The sequence below is a fragment of the Anopheles cruzii genome, chromosome 3 (assembly GCF_943734635.1).
Source record: "Anopheles cruzii chromosome 3, idAnoCruzAS_RS32_06, whole genome shotgun sequence".
Taxonomy (NCBI): Eukaryota; Metazoa; Arthropoda; class Insecta; order Diptera; family Culicidae; genus Anopheles; species Anopheles cruzii.
Window position 1 is genome coordinate 61,449,557 of NC_069145.1, and position 18,382 is coordinate 61,467,938.

At 49.8% G+C, this 18,382-nt stretch overlaps 1 protein-coding gene across 1 annotated transcript in view; it reads left to right on the forward strand.

Annotated features, from left to right (window-relative positions):
• The window catches only part of LOC128272887 (protein daughterless), a 60,765-nt gene that overhangs the window by 24,483 nt on the left and 17,900 nt on the right, over positions 1–18,382 (forward strand). The window contains exon 2 of the mRNA XM_053010769.1: positions 9,892–9,938. Coding sequence (XP_052866729.1) covers positions 9,892–9,938 — 47 coding nt within the window. The remainder of the gene's footprint in view (positions 1–9,891; positions 9,939–18,382) is intronic.

Consider the following 18,382-nt stretch of genomic DNA (forward strand, 5'->3'; position numbering starts at 1 on the left):
TGGGGAATTCGTAACCCAAATTGTAGTGTGCCGTTCGTTTCGGTTTCTATGATGTTTTATCTCGGCCAACACCGGAGCCAACGGAGGCGCAGCATATGTCGGACTGTATGGACTGTCGCGAAAAGTATTGTGTGCCCGAGGCTCCTGATAACGGGGCCCGCGGGGCGCACCGTTCCGCCGGTTGATTATTGTAATTATCAAACCAATAATACGTACCCTAAGCGGAACTCGTGACGATCGAGTGGGGTCTGGGTCGCTACCGGCCCATCCCAGCTATCTGATGGGGGGGTTCGATTGCAACAGATGGCGCCCTAGAAAGGGGCCTAGAAAATCAATATTTATCAATATTTTAATGTTTAATAATGGGTAGGAATTTACTTTGTTTTTGTGTCCCACTTTTCAAGGGAAGTTTCGTTGTGAGTTGCGTTTGAAAATTGTCCAATTCTTACCCTAATGAAATACTGTTTTTCAAGTTGGTGATGACCTTTTTGTTGCTACTCCAATCACACCGATCGATAGCAATCTTAATCACCTGCTCCTTCACAAAATCGTCATCATAGACCTCGGTTCGAAGATCCGATACAAAGAAGAAGGGAAAAGGATGATTTTGCCCTCGAAATGCTCTTCACACCACAAGCTGCTGCCGTGGTGAGTTGCATAACCCCGATGGTGGTGATTGATGCTCGCGCGTCCTGCTGGTGCGCAAAATTATCATGCTCAACATGTGGGTTCGGGCTATGCTCTCCGATCGCGGCCGCGCATAGCGGCGCGGCGAAAGGAATCCGGGCGACGAACCGAACCGAGATGGGCATACTTTTGGTGACCTGTTGCAGAAACGAACACCTTGCGACCCTGATGCCTGAATGGCGCACCATATGCTCTCTCGAGCCCCGCTCCGCCCGCACGATTCCCGTTTCCTGATTTACCACCGAAATTTGCTCCCTTCGAGCGAACGAGAAAGTGTGTGGCTTTCTACTCAATCAAGCCCTGTTTTTGTGGTGTGCAACCATCGCTTGACGCCTTTCGAAAATGATTAATTTTTAGTTCCTCAGTTTCGCGAGGTTCAAAATTCGCGATTTGAATTATCGCGATTCAAATGCAACACGTTGATGAGTACCGGGGACGAGCTAGCCAGCTCTTCTCTCCCTCACAATCTGGCCAATCGGCATTGGCAACATATTAATCGCAAACGGGCGATCAAGATACAGGGGACGAGAGTTGGAAAACGAAACCGCGAAATATGCTGGTGGTAGATGATGTGAGTGCGCGGTCGGTGATGGGGCCGCCGCCGCCAACGACCTCGAATGCACCGAGCGAATGCGTGATGCACATGCTTATTTGTGCCGGCGACAGATGTTGTGGCTGTGGTTTGGGTCCCTGCGCCGAAGCTGAGAAAGTATGGTAAGATAGCGCGACGGACGACGGCGCTATGCTGCTGGGGCTTCGAGTACGGGATTTACATGACGCGCTCCACTTACTGTGTCGTGGTGGTGGTGGTGCAGTCATACAGGGGTCGCTGGGTGTGAAGGTTTGCTCAAAAGGAACACTTTTTTTCCCCGGTGGGACACCTAATCCCCAGCCACCGAGAACGATTGCCGATGGTTCGTACAATTAAATGACCAACCAGCAATTGTGTCTAATGTTTATTATGTTGTTTATAGAGATAATTTTTGATACCTACAAAGATATGATCTTAATTTTGTGTAAAAGTTTGAATTCTTCTAGTAACTATTTTAATTATTTACTTATTTCTTTATTAATGACGCCCTAATAGATGGATGAGTCTACATTAGACTGTACAAGAGCATGTTTACCGACCATGTTTAATTAAAATCAAAATGCTGTTGCTTTAATTTAACTTTAAATTGGATGACCACCAAAGAAGAAATTATCGTAAATCTTTATCCTAGGAAAAATTATTTAAATTAATGTAAGTTTAACGTATTGACAACTTAAAAGATTTACTTAATGAAACAGTTATTAAGAAGAGATAGATGCACAAACATCGCGACACTAATCAAAGTACATATTAAAGTCAAGAAGTGATTAAGAAATTTGTATAAACTGCTGGCCAATAAAATAGGTAAAAGTATTTAAACTGCATTATTTGATCATTTTTCAAAACCTATTGCATTCACAGGTATTATAATGGTAGCACAAGATAGTAGTACTAAAAATAATATAACGATAATCTAAAAGAGGTGAAAAATTCTAGGAATTCGCTTATTACAATAGAAAGCAGTGGAAAGTACTAGCCCAATAAAATAGGTAAAACTTTGTATAAGGCAAATCCGTACGAACAGAACTAGTAACGGATCATTATTTCCGGGCATCGAACAAACATCGCACAGGAGCCGAAAAGTTAAATCGAGTAAGGAATGTCGACCAGTCAATACGGGATGTCAAGATCTTAAATACGAAAACAGCTTGAGCCGCGATCGTCTACGATGATCGTAGCCCAATTAGAAGGCAAGTCTACGAACAGCGGATCTAGTGAACTTGTGTTGTAAGGCCTCAATGCGATCAATCTAACATTGATGCAGCGGATGCCACACAAGCAAACATTACACTAGGAATGTTTTATGTCAACCGAAACTATTTATTTATTTATCTGGAACACAAAGAAATGATAAACTTGACTATCCAAAATCAATGGAACTGATTGAGTTAAGTTTTTGTTTTCATAAGACTCGAGATAGCCAAATGTTTGACAAAATTACCGTTAATTCATTTAAAAGACCTTAAATTCGTTACAACAAACTCAAAAAGGCTATTAGGGTCAGATTTTCATGTCATTAAGTGTAGAAATGAAACGTGTAAAGCTCTCAACGTAGATAAGCAACATAACTCAGTGCAGCTTCAGTCGGCCCGCGGAACCTTCTAGATTAACCCATCATAGACCGCACGGAGATCGAGCATACCACCCTCTCGACGAGGTGGCTTCCGACGATGATCGTGCAATTTTGCCCTCTCTCTCCCTCTCATCTAATCCTAATGATCGCTCGGCGATTGTCGCCCGCTCCGTGCGCTCCCCCCTGGCGGCGCTGCGTTCCGTAATGAGGAATGTTCCAAATCCTAGTCTGTGAACGGTGCGAGCACTTGAACCGCACTGTGCACCCGCTGGCCGATGTAATTTGTGTACCACCCTGTACCGCGACCACCGCGGCGGGATACTAGCGTCGCGGGCCCGCCACAGAACACTTGAACCGCCGCCACCGCAAAGTGGTCTTTTCTCGAACCGCAGCTCTCCGCAGCAGCCGCTGGCCCCTTCTTGGGTCTTTGAAACACGATCTGCTGTTGCATGTTTCGTGGTGCTCCGGTGTGTGTGGCGATGTTGTGGGAGAATGCACCATCGAGCAGCGGGCAGGCCACGGCAGGAGGATTAGGATAGGTCACGGAGTGGGCACGACGGTGGTCGCGCGCTCCGTGTCTGTCGGTTGTCTGTCTTTGATGAGGGTGGAAACCGTGAGTGTGAATCGCACCAAAGACCACCACCATCGAGAGGGAGAGAGAGAGGGAGATCAGCATCCGTGATGCGCACGCGTGTGTCTGTGTGTTCCTATTTCGGTAGTGGAAAGGTACGATCATCGGGGTTCACCTTACGCGCGAGTTGCGTGTTGAGGCGGCGCAAGTAATTAGACGGCCGAGAGAGCGCAGGGATGCGTCCCGGGACATCCGAAAACCAATTCTGACAGCGCCGCAGCAGCATCACCCCGTGTGACACGATCCGTTCGATTCTCTGCTTCTTCCTCCCGTGTTGGATCCACATCCGGTCCGCTGACGATCGATCGAGCACAGCCAGCATAATCCGTCTACGCATGATGACGGTGCTACTTCGTGTGCGCTTGGAGAAGTTGGTGGAAGTTGTCGGGAATTATGCCAGTGGCACAGAGGAGGTCCTCCGACGGAGCCCAATAATGCGGGCTCGTCGGTGATGCTCCGGTCTCCGGATGAGATGAGCCTAATGTTGACGTTTGACAGGTGCAGCTCAGGAAGCGCCTCCGGAGCAAGGTTAAACGGTTCGTTTAGGATTTGAGTACACGAGAAGTTTTCGGTGCTTCGGAGCAGCTGTCAAGCTTTTCATTGATGGGCAAAATATGCTGAGTAGTAATGTTTCCAGCAAGCGATCCGATAGATTCGTCGGTTAGTTCAAGCCAGATCGCGTCAAGATTGGAGGCTTCTGATTCGACGTCACAAAAACACGACCATATCAATCTCAATCCGTTCGCTCTCCGGTCCTCCCCGGTTAACAAGCCATTCTTTCCACGACCCATTTTTTCTCCCCAAAAAAGAAAAAAGGGTGTCTGCAGACGGGTGGAAAATATCGTAAATCCACCGCGGCGCAGGGGCGGGATCGGGATCGGGTGGGGTTTTGTTTATCCTGTGACAACAACCCAACTTTGCCGCGGTGCCGCACCGTACCGAGAGTTCCACGAATTTTCGGTGCTCGCGATGCGTGTTGATTCGCAACATATGTGTGTGCGGTTAGCTGACTGGCCTCGTGTGTGTGTGTGTGAATGCCCGAATTCCTTTTCCAAACGGGGGTGGGCTTCTCGCTGGTCGGGGCCGTATTTGTAGTGAGGGACTAAGTCCCTAATCCGATTCGCGCTGCGTCGTCAGGATATCAGTCGGTCTTTTTTTTTTTTTTTTGGTTTGAGGTGGAACACCTTTGGGCTAGTAAATTCGGGGGAGTTCAAATTAATTCCTGGCGATTCATCAATTATTAAGTAATCCAACCCAATTGAAAGTGGGCTATGTCGAGCGCTTTAAGTTGGAATTGTTTTTTGTAAGGTGGAATTGTTTTCGAGTGGTTCCTTATCCCGTAAAAAACTAATCCTAGTTTACGTTAACTATTTCAGTCGAATAAAATAATAGAAAAAAACAATTGATTATCACCTTTGTGTATTATCAATTCGCGGAATAACTTGAAGTGATTCATAAGCCCATCGCAATAGGACAAACTACAGCGTAAATTTATCGCAATCATCGACCTCGACTGATTTCCGTTGATTTCTTACAATGTTTTTGAAAAATAACAAATTGATAAACAAAATTTGGACCGTTTCTTTTGAGAAAACACGACTGATTCCCGCTATTGCCTAGAGACAAATTTGCGGTACAACTAACTTTCAATAATGAACCATCAACTCACTGGCGAACAAATGCTAAAAACAGTTTTGTTAAAGAGTTTCACCCGCTTCAACAGTTCTCAATATTCTTATTTAATAACTTTATTTTAATGGTTCAAACACAAATGTACGGACCTGATGACGATTTATTTGTGACGGTTTAATGGTAATGGATATGAAACGCTTTCCGAGCACTAAGCTCTATAGGAGGGTCAGCACTGAGGTCGAACGAACGCTCGAACTCTTTCCTGTCGGAATTAAGGCAATAGAAATAAATAAATAAATACCAATACGAAATAAAATAAATAATGTCGTACACCGTACGTGCGCTTAGGCTTCTAAAATGCTTTTTTACTAATTTTAAATGAATAATAGAAGCACGTTATTGTTTCCTTTTGTCGGTCATGTCCCGAGTATCGTGCAAGAAATATTCGAATTAGTTTCATCTATAAAAACAAATTAATTCGTTTAGATATTTTGCTATGACCGTCCTTTGATCTTTCTGTCTCTCGTCCTTCTGATGGCGACCGATGTAGCCTTGGTCAACAATTAGCAACGCAAGGAACAACGTGATGTGGAACACCATTATTTTGGCACAGACACGAACACATCAATGTGTGCCGTCCGTGGACGTGGACCCCAGATAAAAAGGCATCCATATCATGGCGCTCGTCGGATTCAACGTCGAGCGGCCCAAACACATTGAGAGACAGAGAGAGTGAGAGTGAGAAGGAGGCCCGGAATTAGGGGGCGGTGGGTTGGTTGGTGCAACAGTTTATGTTTATATTCCGCTCCCGGGTCCGCGCCCGGCCGCGTCGGGCACGCGTCGCCAGCTGCTGCTCCACCGCGCGCCACGGGGTGTAGGAGTTTATCAATATTTGTTTTGAATGTTTTGAAGTCGGTTGCCGTTTCCTGACCTCGGCGGCCGCCGAAGCCGAAGGAAAGACACCAGGGGAGTGATTGAGAGATAGAGAGATTGACAAGCAAACATACCCGCGACCGACCAACCGACGACGGGGCCCCCGCCACAGGGATATAGCTTCATCGTCTACCAGTTTCGCCAGCGGCCTGTTTGCCCGCCTGTGTCTGTGTGTGTGTATGTAGGGCGAGTAGTGGGTGTACGGAATGTTTCCCGAATTCCCTCACATGCTGCTGCTGCTACTGACAGCCAGCGAGCCCCCGGGGGGACTACAGTCGCTCTCGGGGTCCGTTTTCCTCCAAGCGACGGTACCGCATAAAACGCCTGGGGGTACCTCGGCGAGGGTGCTCTGTTTTTTTTAATCGCTGTCTTTATACGTCCTCCTGCACGGCAATGGCCAACGGGCAGAAAGAGCGAGAGAGAGAGGTTTTACACAACATTGTGGTCGAACCGTGTTGAGGCCGACTATGTTGTCGTCAACGTTACGGGGAATGGTTTTTTATGCTCTCCCCAACCGAAGGAGCAACCGGTGGTCGAGGCTGATTGTGGTTGCCCAGGACGACGCAGCCTGCGGGCGAGCCTATGCTCTCGTAGTGATGATCGGAGGACTCGGCACGAGATGTGACCACTCAGGATGAAAATTGTTCGACACCGTATCGAAAGTTATTAGCACCAGCTATCTTTGTTGGGTCCTTAGATATTATTTTATGTACAGGGATGGTCTGATATGTTTCCGACTTCAACATGGTGACAGCGCTAGCAAATGAAAGCTGGTGAATTTGGTTGGTGAATCTTTTAACAGTTACTCACCAAAACTTCAAATCGAAGATGTGTTGAATTCTGTTTATGGGGATGTAGAAATCTTGATATTTCTTTATTTTTATATTTGAGATCGGGAGATATAGATTAGTACGTCCGATACCGTTGAGTGTCACAAATAAACTGTTTTAAGTAATCTTCGATTGTGCGGAGAAAACTGGTCAATGAATACTTGACGATATTCGTTAAAGCTGCTCGACGATGCTGCTCGACTGCTCGATATCATTATGACGAGGTCGCTACAGGGACTTCACACCATCACTTAACACTCTGAAATTTTGGGCAGCTGAATTTAAACCTTAAGCGCTGTCGGGACGTCCAAATTCTGCAGTTATAGAAAAAAAAACATTGCCAAAAGCACTGTAACTGGTGCTAGACGACCACCGAGTTGTTTTAGATGGCAGAAGATATTTTTACTCAACTCATTTTTAATCAACATTTAGACATGAGAAGACTATCCCTGCGAAAATCCGCGAATTACGGTTTTTGATGCTTATTAACCAGATCTAGCTAAAAGTGATTTGTTTATCGTCCTTTCATCTGAAGCTTGCGCTCATAGGACAGGGAGCATCGTCCCTATGTTGGTGACAATGTGGGAATATCTTGAATCTTTGTCATTTCGGAAACATTTCAGAACAGCCTCGTAATGTTCGAAGGGCCGATCAAAGAAATTCAACATGGATTAATCTACCCGAACATAATTGTTTCCGTATCTTCCATCAGATTAAAACAAGTGTTTTACTTTATTTTTCGCCTTTTCGCCGACTGTAAATAAATCATTAAGGACATGAATTATGACAGCAGCGCAGCGCATGCGTCTTCTTGACGGCATAGCCCCAAAGAAGAAGCAAAGTATAGAGGTCCAGTAATGTACCCACGGCCACATACATATTATGCTCTGGTACTCTGGGGCCGCTTTATCAGACAGGGACCATCTGCCCATATCAGCGGGGCGAACCCTAATTTGTCGCCAATTTCGCTGCCGTATGAAATCAAACCGTCACATTCTCTCAAATCCCTCCCGGGGTTAATAAACTGTGTGTCGCAAAAGACGTATCCAATTCCACCTGTGTGTGTGTGCGCGCGCGCGGAAACCCGTTTCGCGAAAAGGGGTTTGGTCCCGAAAAAAATAATTTCCATGATTCGGACTCGCGGGTCCTCGCTTTCGCGGTTCCTTAATCACGGGTCCTGCTGCGCCGCGCGGTACCGTTGCATTAGTTTGGGGCGCCCTACGCGAGGCTCCCCAACACCACCGTGTAACTGGTGGCGGCAGTACTTTCGGGGCCGACTACTGTTGCCCCGTGTCCTGGGTTCGGGTGGTAGCAGCCGGCAACCGAGAATCAACAACCCTTGCGTCGTGCTCCCCTGGCGAAGTCAAGCTCCCTTTTTGCTGGGGGACGATCACGGGACGTTTGCATGAAAGGATCTGCCCGTGGTTCGCGGAAGGCCCCCGGCCCGGGATGACAGCGTGTGTGTGCTTAAAACGGCGCGCGACACACGCGCCCTGATGATCATTCCCCTGCGTTGCGCCGCACCAAAAAGTTGACGCAGTCCCCATGCTGTGATGCCAATTCCGTTTTTGCGAGCGCGCGCCCGTCTTGTCCTTCCTTCGGCCAATGGACCCCACCACGAGCCACCACGAAGCGACGGCGAGTCGAAAAACGGGGGCCCAAAATAGAAACGAAACTCTCTTCTGGCACCAGGGGTACAGGTGATACGATGCAATTATTAACATATTTATGGTTTCTCGCCGCGCCGCACCACGGCAAAGAAGGATGCGGGTCCGCCGGGCCCGCCAAAGAAGAAGGGGCGGCGGCGGCCATCGGACAATCAACTTCTTCTGCTCCTTCTGTGGGCAAAGAGTTTAATGTCTGAAAGTCGAGGACAAAGTGCCGCTGCTGCCTTCGGGTCGTCCGGCCACGGGGGGCGGCTACGCACGCTCCATAGAGGTCCGGGTCAGTGTGAGACTGTGTGCGAGGCCAGATGTTTCGGTTTTATTACGTTTTTTTTTACCTTTTCCCCCCGTGTGTGTGGTTTGGAATTGGGGAGAAAACTGCCATTTCGAAGGATCTCTCTGTCCGGGGCCGGATCAGAGCAGCAGCTGGGACGGATCTGATTGAGGCAGCGCGAAGAGTGGAGAATCTGATTTTGGTTTTCTGACTCGCTATCTGTCTCTCTCTCGCCGATCTTCGTCGATTTCGGGGAACCTTTTTTTTGCTGGAGGCCCGCATTTTGAAGATCGTCAACAGACGCGACAGACGCATAATTTTTTCCAACGAGTGCCGAGAGCACCCCTCCTGGTTCTCCTTCGTGTCCACCCGATCGGTTGTTATCATCGTTTTTGGCTCCGTTTCGCGGGCATCATTATCGTCGGGCGCGCGCGCGCGCACACGTCGCGAGGTTCGTCGCTGGTCGCCGATCGCAAGTCTTTCGTTTTTTTTGCGAAGCGTGCCTGCCTCGTTCAGCCCGTTTCGTTCGAGGCTCTTCCGGTCAGCAGCCGGTCGGTGGTCGGTGGTGGTATCGCCGCCGGCGAGTATGGGGTCCTTTTTGGTCGCGTGCACGCGACTACTTGGGCAGCGAGTGATCGGCGCACGTCCGAGGCCATTCACATTTATTTTATGCGCCGTGTTCCGCCGCCGTCGCCGCCACCGCGGGTTGTGGATGCCCAAGGATTCGCTCGCTGCGGAAGGACACGCGGATGTGGCGGGGGGGCATATGTTTATTTTGCTTCTGGAGCTTTTCCTTCTTCTCGCTTTTCGCTGCTGATTAATTTACCGAAAAGACGGCGGACGCGCGCGCGCGCGCGCCCGCGAAAGGTGTTTCGGTGCCCCGGGCCCCGCGCAGGAGAGGAACACACGAAACTGACCAACAACGAAAAATAAGAGAACCGAAACGGGAGTAGAAGAAGATCCCGAGAAAACCCTATCTTTCTTTGCCAATCACTCACACACACATAAACGCACCGTGAAGAGCTTCATCGAACTGAAATCTTTTTTCGTTTTCTTTCTCGTTTCTCTGTTGCAGAAAAAGCGGGCTACCAGTCACCATATGGCGGCATGGACAATGGCGTGGTAAGTGCCGGGTTCGCGAAGGATGCGGATGTACTGATTATATGCAAACACACATAAGCGACGGACGAGACGCGGCGACCGGCAACAGCAGCAGCATCGGCGATCTGGAGCGTGTTTCAGGTGCAATCTTACTTTGTAGGTTACGCAGAAAGGAGGTCCCAGGGTGGAGAACGGGGTGGAATTGGTGCATTGCTGCCCATCGCCGCCTGTCTCTCTCGTGTGTCGGTCCGCGTTTTTTTCTGAATTCATGCGGCAGCAGGTGATGCGTGGCTCTAGTTTGTGCGCGCCGTGAAGGAGCGCAAGGATCTCCTCCAGTCTGTCGTTCAGCGAGAAGAAGAGAGATAGAGCGCGAGGGCCAGCGTGTTTGGTTGTCCCTTTTGGGTCTAAGATTTTCGGGCCCCGCGTTTCGGCTTTTTTCGATTGGGGCTGCTCCACACACCGTTCGGTAAACCGAGTAGAGGTTACTGCAGGACAATGAACCGGGCGCTCCCGCTCGGGCGAGGTTTGATGACCATAAGGTGTAGTTAGTCTCTGATTCCTCTGCATCTCCCTCGGGATCGGCGGGGGGTTACGCTCCGCTTATATGCGTCGTTCATGTTGCTACATAGTTTTTTTATGGCCAGTTGCCCCCCCCCCCCCCCGCCGGGGGGGGGGGGGGCGGTTTGGGGGGTTTGTGATTTTGAGTTCCCCATATGTTGGGATATTTTAATTACCAAATTTGTTATGGTTTTTATTCGTCTGTGTTCTGCTGGGTTCCAGTGAACTCTCCCTCTCTCTCTCTCTCTCTCTCTGTTGGAAAGTTTCCCCGCATCGCACCTGTCCTTCGCCTTGCATTAATTGCGGGACAAAGCAGGGGGGTGCCTTGCTGTGCCACGAGCCACACACTTGGCACTTCGGAACGGTGTGGCCTTAGGCGGGTTCTGCTTGAAATGTCCCGGGACGGGACGAACATAAAGAGTGTCTCTTGTCTTTCTCGGCGCACGGCGCAAAATCAAACAAGCGGAGCAAAGCACAAACGACGATCACCGGCCGAGAGACCGCATGCATAGGCACGCTTCGAATCGCCTTTTTCTTTTCAGCACAAAAAGGTGCACCAACCACACGATGTCTGGAGGCTGGCCTGGCTATGAGCCGATCGCCAGGCAGGCAGTCGGAGCCGATGGTATAGGAAAAAATGGGTCCGATGCATTAGGCGAGTCGTGAAAAGGGATTTTCGGTTTTTTGCTTTCCTCAAAATAAATTATGACGAAGAAAATCGGGGCCCTTCGGACGAAGGTTTGAACGAAATGTGATGGACAAAAATACATGGCACAGCACGGTGGCATGAGATGCAGCGGTAATTTATGCTTCCCCAGCGAGCGAAGGGACACACCATTGTGTTGGGTGAGTGTGTGTGTGTGTGTGTGTGTGTGTGGGTGTGCGGAGAAGGTTAAGAACTGAGCCTTTGTCAATTAAGAATACGGCACATGCGGCATCTAAAAACTATGCTTCTTGCTCTGGTGCTCTCTGGCGCAGCTTTTCTCTAGGTACCGTCTCGCGCAAGTTTGGCAATAAAAGAATCCATTAAATTTGAGGCTATTTGAAATGCAATCCTAAAAAACCGGTCCAAACGAGAGATGGTCTGCACCGTCCGAGTGTACGGAAAGTGGGCCACGCTCCAGAAAAGAGCGCGTAATGGACGTGTTCCGAAATGATGGGTGTCGCACGCCTCGAACGCCAGCGAAAAGTTTCGTTTTAATGGCCACAAATTTGCCGGCCAAGTCAAGGAGGGAGTTAATCAACGTTAACGGCGGCCAGGAAGCCGCCCTGACGAGCTCTCGAATTAATTTCATTTCACCAATGATTCGGTTGCCTTAGCAACGTGTGTGAGAAGGAAACAGAGAGAGAGAGACAGTGGTTCGAGTTGTGAACCGCGCGAGAAATGGTTCACTTCTTGACTTTGATCGAATCCTTGCCCGGCGAACCCCACGGCACGGAAGTTTGACTTTACCACGTCGGCCAATCATCTCGGCTTTGCAAAGAGACAGAGACAACGCGCGCGACGGAGAGAGAAGAAACAAAAATGATTTGACACTATTTCCGTACCTTTTTTTTCGACCACGATTTTCTGGACTCTAGCGAGCCGTACGAGAAATAATTATAACCTCAAGAAGGGACCACCGAACGGAACACGACGAGAAACCGGCGAAGGCGAAGAAAACCTTACTCCGGCGCATCATCCACCGCGCGGAAGAGACTATGGAACTTGATTGTGGAGGAAGATTCGTGTCGGTCCTCCCTGGTCCGCGCCGATATCTTTTCTCCCTCGCCGGCACCAACGAGCTCGGGCACGATGCCAGCTGTCGCGCCGGACGGAGCCTCTCCTGACACCATTCTGCGCACACGGACGCCCGTCTGGCCTGCCGTCTCGCGTGTCCTTTCCGTCGTCGTCGTTTTCGGTCGGTTTCTCTTGGGTTGGCTCTTCGTAGCCCCGCAGCAGCGCCTTTTACTGCGCCCATCCATCCTGCTGCTGCCAGCAGAGCCATCCTTCAGCCCGAATGGCGGTGGAGCGCACCTCTCGCTCCCGCTCCCTGTGTTTGCATCCTTCTCGTGGGTCCTTTTTGGTCCGTGGAAGTTTGCCCTTTTTTGGCCTTTTCTACTCTCGCCCGTGTGTGTGCGATGTCTTTTGGAAAGCCTATTTTTTGTGCGCCGCTTCCCTCTCTGCACTATTGTAACTGGCCCCGCTGCTTTGGCCTGAGGAGCGCCGGCGGATGCTGCGGGAAGCCAGCGCCACGATGCAGGTATTTAAATCGACTTTCTATAGCCTTCGCCCCGCGCCTAGACTCTGGCGAGAAAAAGCCCTACCTCACGTTCACCGCACTGCCTCTTCCGGCGAATTCCGCAGGATCCAGCGACAGGAAAGGACGACCCCGACCGAACGATCCCGGGTGGGTCTTAAAACTAACAAAATCCTGAAGACGACGACGCCGGTGGAAACCTGTTCCGCTGGTGTGTCTGTGTTCGGAGTAATCAAAGCGGATCAAACCGAACGAAATAGGACACTCCTGGCGCGAGCGCTTCTCGAGAGGGGCGTAACGGCGAACTTCCGTCGAGGCGAGCTGATGCGACGGGATGCGTTTTCCTTTCCGCCGCGTCTGTATCATTTATAGCTTCCGCTGGCTCATCATTTTCGTATTATTCCATCACATGCCCGCCGGGCCGGCCGGCGGTCCCGGCTTTCTGGCGGAGGACCCTGGAACTGTCGCGCATAATAACGAACGGTGCTGTCGGGAGAAGGATGTCGTAAAATCTCGTAAAACGGAAAAGGATACACACAACGTTTCGATCAGGAAAGAAGCGGACCCGAAAAGCCCGGGAACCATCGTTCAGGGGGACACAAGTTTTTGGGCTGGCGACATCGAGAGGGTCGTTTCGAAATAGGTCGCGTCACTTTAAAGGGGCAGACATGACGTGACAGATAACGGTGATGCTCACTGGGTTGCCCTTTCTCAAGTGCTCGCTCACAGAGCCGCGGCCCCTTGTTCTGTATGGGTCGTAAAATTTCGTTACGAGATGGTGCTGTTTACTTTAAATTAAATACCCTCGAAACGGAAGTGTCGCTGCTCCCGGGGATCGGCATATTTCGTCGAGGAACGCGCGGGAAACACACCGCGTCGGTTGCTCACTTCTCTGGCCGCGGCTCCCTCTAGGGGGCCGAAAGATTTATCCGCGCGCTGAGTAATGTGCGCCCGGAGCCAATGTTTTGCTATTTAAAGGATCAATTAATGATCAGTGGCGGGCTCCGTGCCATGGCTCAAATTTACAGCACATTATTATTAGGTGTCCCTGTGTGTGTGTGTGTGCGCACGGGGCTACTAATGTTGGACATTAATGTGGCCGACTTTCCGAGGCTGTTCCGAGGCGTGTGCGCACCCCCGGGCGGGGTGCCGGTTAATGTTGCGCACCGCCGCACAGCCCGAGCCATTTAATAAACATATCAAGATCGAAGGACACCTCCTCGTGGTGGCCAAATGGACCAGCGGCGGCACCACCGATTGGCGCGCGCGCGGTTTTACGAAATATCCCCGCGCTCCTCGAACTCTGCCGACCATTATTGTCGTGTTGTCGCGGTTATGCTGTGCCGCAAGTGTCCACCGCGCTCTGGACTGGGCGGGCGCGCATATCGAACCGGATTTGCGGCAAAAACCACGGGAAACATCGACCCGGCCCGTTAGGTGGCCGTGGCGATATTTTATTGTCGACGACACACGGCAAGGAGAGAGACCGTTGTGCAACTTGTGTCCGCACGGGCAGTGCCCAAATCGCTATCACTAATCCTCCAAGCGCGCCCGGCCGGTCGGCGGGAAGGGAAGGCTTACCAAGCGACACCCTGTGGTGCGCGAGGCTGGCAACAAATCTGGCAAAACGGTGCAACCGAAACGAAAAGCACACGCGCCAACCCGCGACCCGCCCCACTGACGACGCTGACAAGGTGCAAAGTTGTTCGATTTAATGCGCCGACGAGTCGCCGCGCCCCTTACGAGCATGTCCCGCTCTCGGCCCGTGTGTGTGTGTGCTTTTCCTTGACTGTTGTTGTTGTTATTTTTTTCGTGTGCATTTCTTTCTGAGAGCCTTTTCCTGTTGCGGAGTTCGGAGCCCGTCCGGTTTTCGCGGACAAAACTAAACTCCAAACCCAACTGCGGCCAAGAAATGTGCCTAATTTGTGTGTTAGGCCGCATTACACGTTTCGCAACATCGCAACCCAGCAACAACACACAGCCAACGGAACCCGCTGCGTGTGTGTTGGGGGGCCCCCCGCTGATGGGCCAGTTGCTGTTGGCCAAAGCCAAATTGTTGCGGACTACCACCGGCTTGATCCCTGAACTTTCACTGAAACTGATCGCTAAATTAATAAATTTGCATATGTTTTTGAATAATTTGTGAGACTTTTTAATGTTTGCGAGCCAAAGAGGAGAGAATTCAATTTTGACTTCCGCGCTGTTGATGAAAAATCACAATCTTGACCTCTTTTGTACAGGTTTTGGGGCTTACATTTCTTGTTTCGATGTACTCTTGAAAACGCATTTTTATTTGTAGTGCCAACATTAACATAATTTGATGTTTTTGCGCAATCTTTCCATTAGAAAACAGTTTTAAAAATTCTCGAATCAATTTGGCCTCAGACTCTAGACCTTATGACACATGGGATGAAGAGTGCCGAGCCTAAGAAATAAATCGCTTGTTTTCTTTGTTCGAAATTGGCTTTATTAGCTACAACATAATCTCCACGATGGGCCACACAATCTTTCAGTTTTTTTAGAACGATCTTTTGCCTTAAAATCGTCCCTAATTTCATAATCACTGCATTCGAGCGAGTTTTGTTACCGATGAGAATTTTTTCGAGGTCTGCAAATAGCTAGTAGTCGAATGGAGTCAAATCTGGCGAATACGCTGGATATGGGAACAATTCGAAGTTCAATTCATGTAATTTGCACACTACTCAGAATCATCAACCCGTTCTTGTTTTTGGTTAACAATGAGAAAACGCGGCAATGAATTTCGATCATACAAACTGATTTTGTGAACTTTATGAATGTTGTTTGGTGTTATCATCGGTGTCTGACGATCACGACGACCACAGCAAACCAACGTTTTATAGTTTTTTTTCTGATGGAGTCTTTATAACAATTGTCAAGCCATTGCTTCGCATAAACGGTAGTTTTTCCCATCAAGAAACAGTGTAACATAAAAACACCAAATTTGTGTTTGATCCATTGTTTTGAAAATGACAAAAGTAGTGTCACTCTAAGTACAATGGCTCACAAACTTATGAGTGGAATTTCAGCGATGAATGCAATAAGACTAGCGTTATTTCTGGGTTAGGCCCGACCCTTTTCAGCCCATGTGTTTCAACTTGACATCAATGAACGAATACCCAATCTTTGTCAGCTGATTCTATTGAAACGGAAAACAAAACATATAAATATTGAAATAATTTAGTAATTAGAAAGCAGTTGAACGTCCGTCGTTTCCTCGAATATCTGAACTAACACGAAGGCTCTGAATGCTATACATAACCGCACCCTGCTCAGTATGTTTACAACATGCATGTGCTCGAGTGCTCGAATACTGCTCGACAACCGGTTAAGCCAAACAGAAAAGCAGTTGGAAGATATACAGGGTAATTCGCTACAATATCACCCATGGGTACGATTATTGCATGCTTTTGGCAACACAAAACAATCGAGCAGCTTAGTTTTGCTGACTGAAGCAATTAGACACCTCAAAGGCGCCCCACCTAGTACGACATTTGATGGTTTTCATGGATCATCGGTTGCGATCGGTTATGGGTGCTGCAGAGCAGAGCCAATATCCCCTTCGGAAAAGGAAGGACCCTCAGCATATAAAGCTTTCTCGCGAACACCGCCCGCAGCCACCACCATCGTTTGTGTTGGTGTTTTGTGTTCGATTTACATATCTTCACCCTTCCGGTTGTTGTTATTTTTTTCCGGCCAGTGCGGGGACCTTACTCTTCGCGGGCGTCGGTGTCCGCTTTTTTGCTTCCCGTTTCTACGGCGTTCCCCAACGACCGAAGGGTTTGCTGATGCGAGACGAATTTTAGTTTCCTTTCCGCGTTCTGTTGCTGCTTCTTCTTCACGACGACGACGTCGGATTTGCGTCGTCCTGGGCTCTGGGCTACACCACTGCCGCCACCAGGGAGCTGCTCCTTCTCGTTCACTTTCCAAACTCCGGCACACGACGATCCTCCGCCACCAACATAACCTTACATTCGGGACCGTCCGTTTACGGGCTCGCTGCAGGCCGAGGAACGTAGGTGCTGCGGCGCGCCGCTCAAAGGTTCGCCCGTGGGTCTGGTTTTCTGGCCGAGGAAAACATCTGTTGGCGTATAATGCGGGCCCTTCACGTCCGTGCCTTCGGCTGAGCGCTTTTTTCCTTTTCTCTCTTTCTTCCCTGCTCCGGTCTCCTCCACTTTACGGTGTTATTATTTTTATTATTTTCCCGTCCATCGTCTCGTCCTTTCGGCCATCATGATGGCCTCTCTCGCCGTAACGATAAATCCATCACACCAACACACACACAGAAAGGCGCTCCCGTTCCGGCAGCCGAACCGAAAAGATCGGTTTCCTTTACTACTCCGTTGGCGACCCAAGTGCCCTCTAAAGTATCGTCCTTGCGCGCGGCGTATCGTCACGCTTTGGTGCCGTTTCGTGGGTTCGTGGGCTTCAAAACGGCCTGCTCCTCGCCACCACCACCACCACCGACACACACACACATCGACGTTGCGTCTTGCGTTCTAGACCTCGACGAGGCGTAAAAAGGATCTCTTATGCTGCCGACCCAAAAGGATCCTCCGAGAACCGTACGCGCGCTTCGGGTTGGTTTGATTTGGTTGGCACGCGCGCGCGTGTGGTGGTGCTGTCCTATGTTGCTCCTCCGCTTCTGGCCACGGTCGGTGTGTGCGTGCATGGAGAGGTCCTACTCTATAATTTACTTCTTCAGCCTCCTCAGCACAGCCCGCACTCTCTTCAACCGACGGCCGCATCGGAGAAGGATGCGGAGTGCATTGAAGTGCACCACACAGGACCTGGTGCGCGCACCCATCACGACGTCGTTCCGGCGTCCTTTTTGGGGCAATAGTCTCCTGCTCTCCTTTAACGTTTGACAACGGGGACCATACCAGTGGAAAAAAAAAACTTTGGTTCCATTTTAAACTCATTTCACCCTTTCGGAGTTGTTTTTATGATTCCCTCTCTCTCGCACCGTTTGGCTTCACCGCTTCGTCGCTCCGTCCCTCGGCCGGTACCTTAGTTCGCCGATGCATTAAGAGGACCGTTTTATGCTTACTCTCTGTCTGCTCTGGTGTTATTACAGCAGTCCCCCCAGCAAGCTATTTCGGGGCTTCAGCGGCACTACCTTTGGGAAAGGCCACGAACGAACGAGAGCGCTTCGCGCGGAGTAGACAAAAACACGGCAAAAAGAGGCTTTTAAGGAGACCTCTAAATGTGCGCTACAGGCATTTGGGTCCGAATAAAAAAGGGCACACATTAGATTGCGGCAAGATTGCGATGCTTTTCCGTAGGCTCAAAGGGCCCGAAGCGAGCGAGCGAGCGGTCCTACTGCTGCACTGCTCGAATCCGTACGGCGGCGGCGGCGGGGTGCCCTACTTAAGGATGTGTTTTGCCGTTTTTTGTCTGTGTGGTCTGTTGTGGAGTGTGCCGTAGTCTGTCGCTCCTTATGCTATGTTATGCTGTGTTATGTTGTGCGCTGTCGCATTTTATTCGTTCAAATTAATTAAAACTATTTCATGAAAATGCAGTGTGCGTTGTGCAGTGCTGGGGAATGGCAGCGGAATGGTGGTGCTGGTGGTCGCCAAGGTGTCTCCGAGTAGCGGCTAACTGTTGTTTCGTGGTTTTTACCTTTTCCACTTTATGCGCCTCGAAACA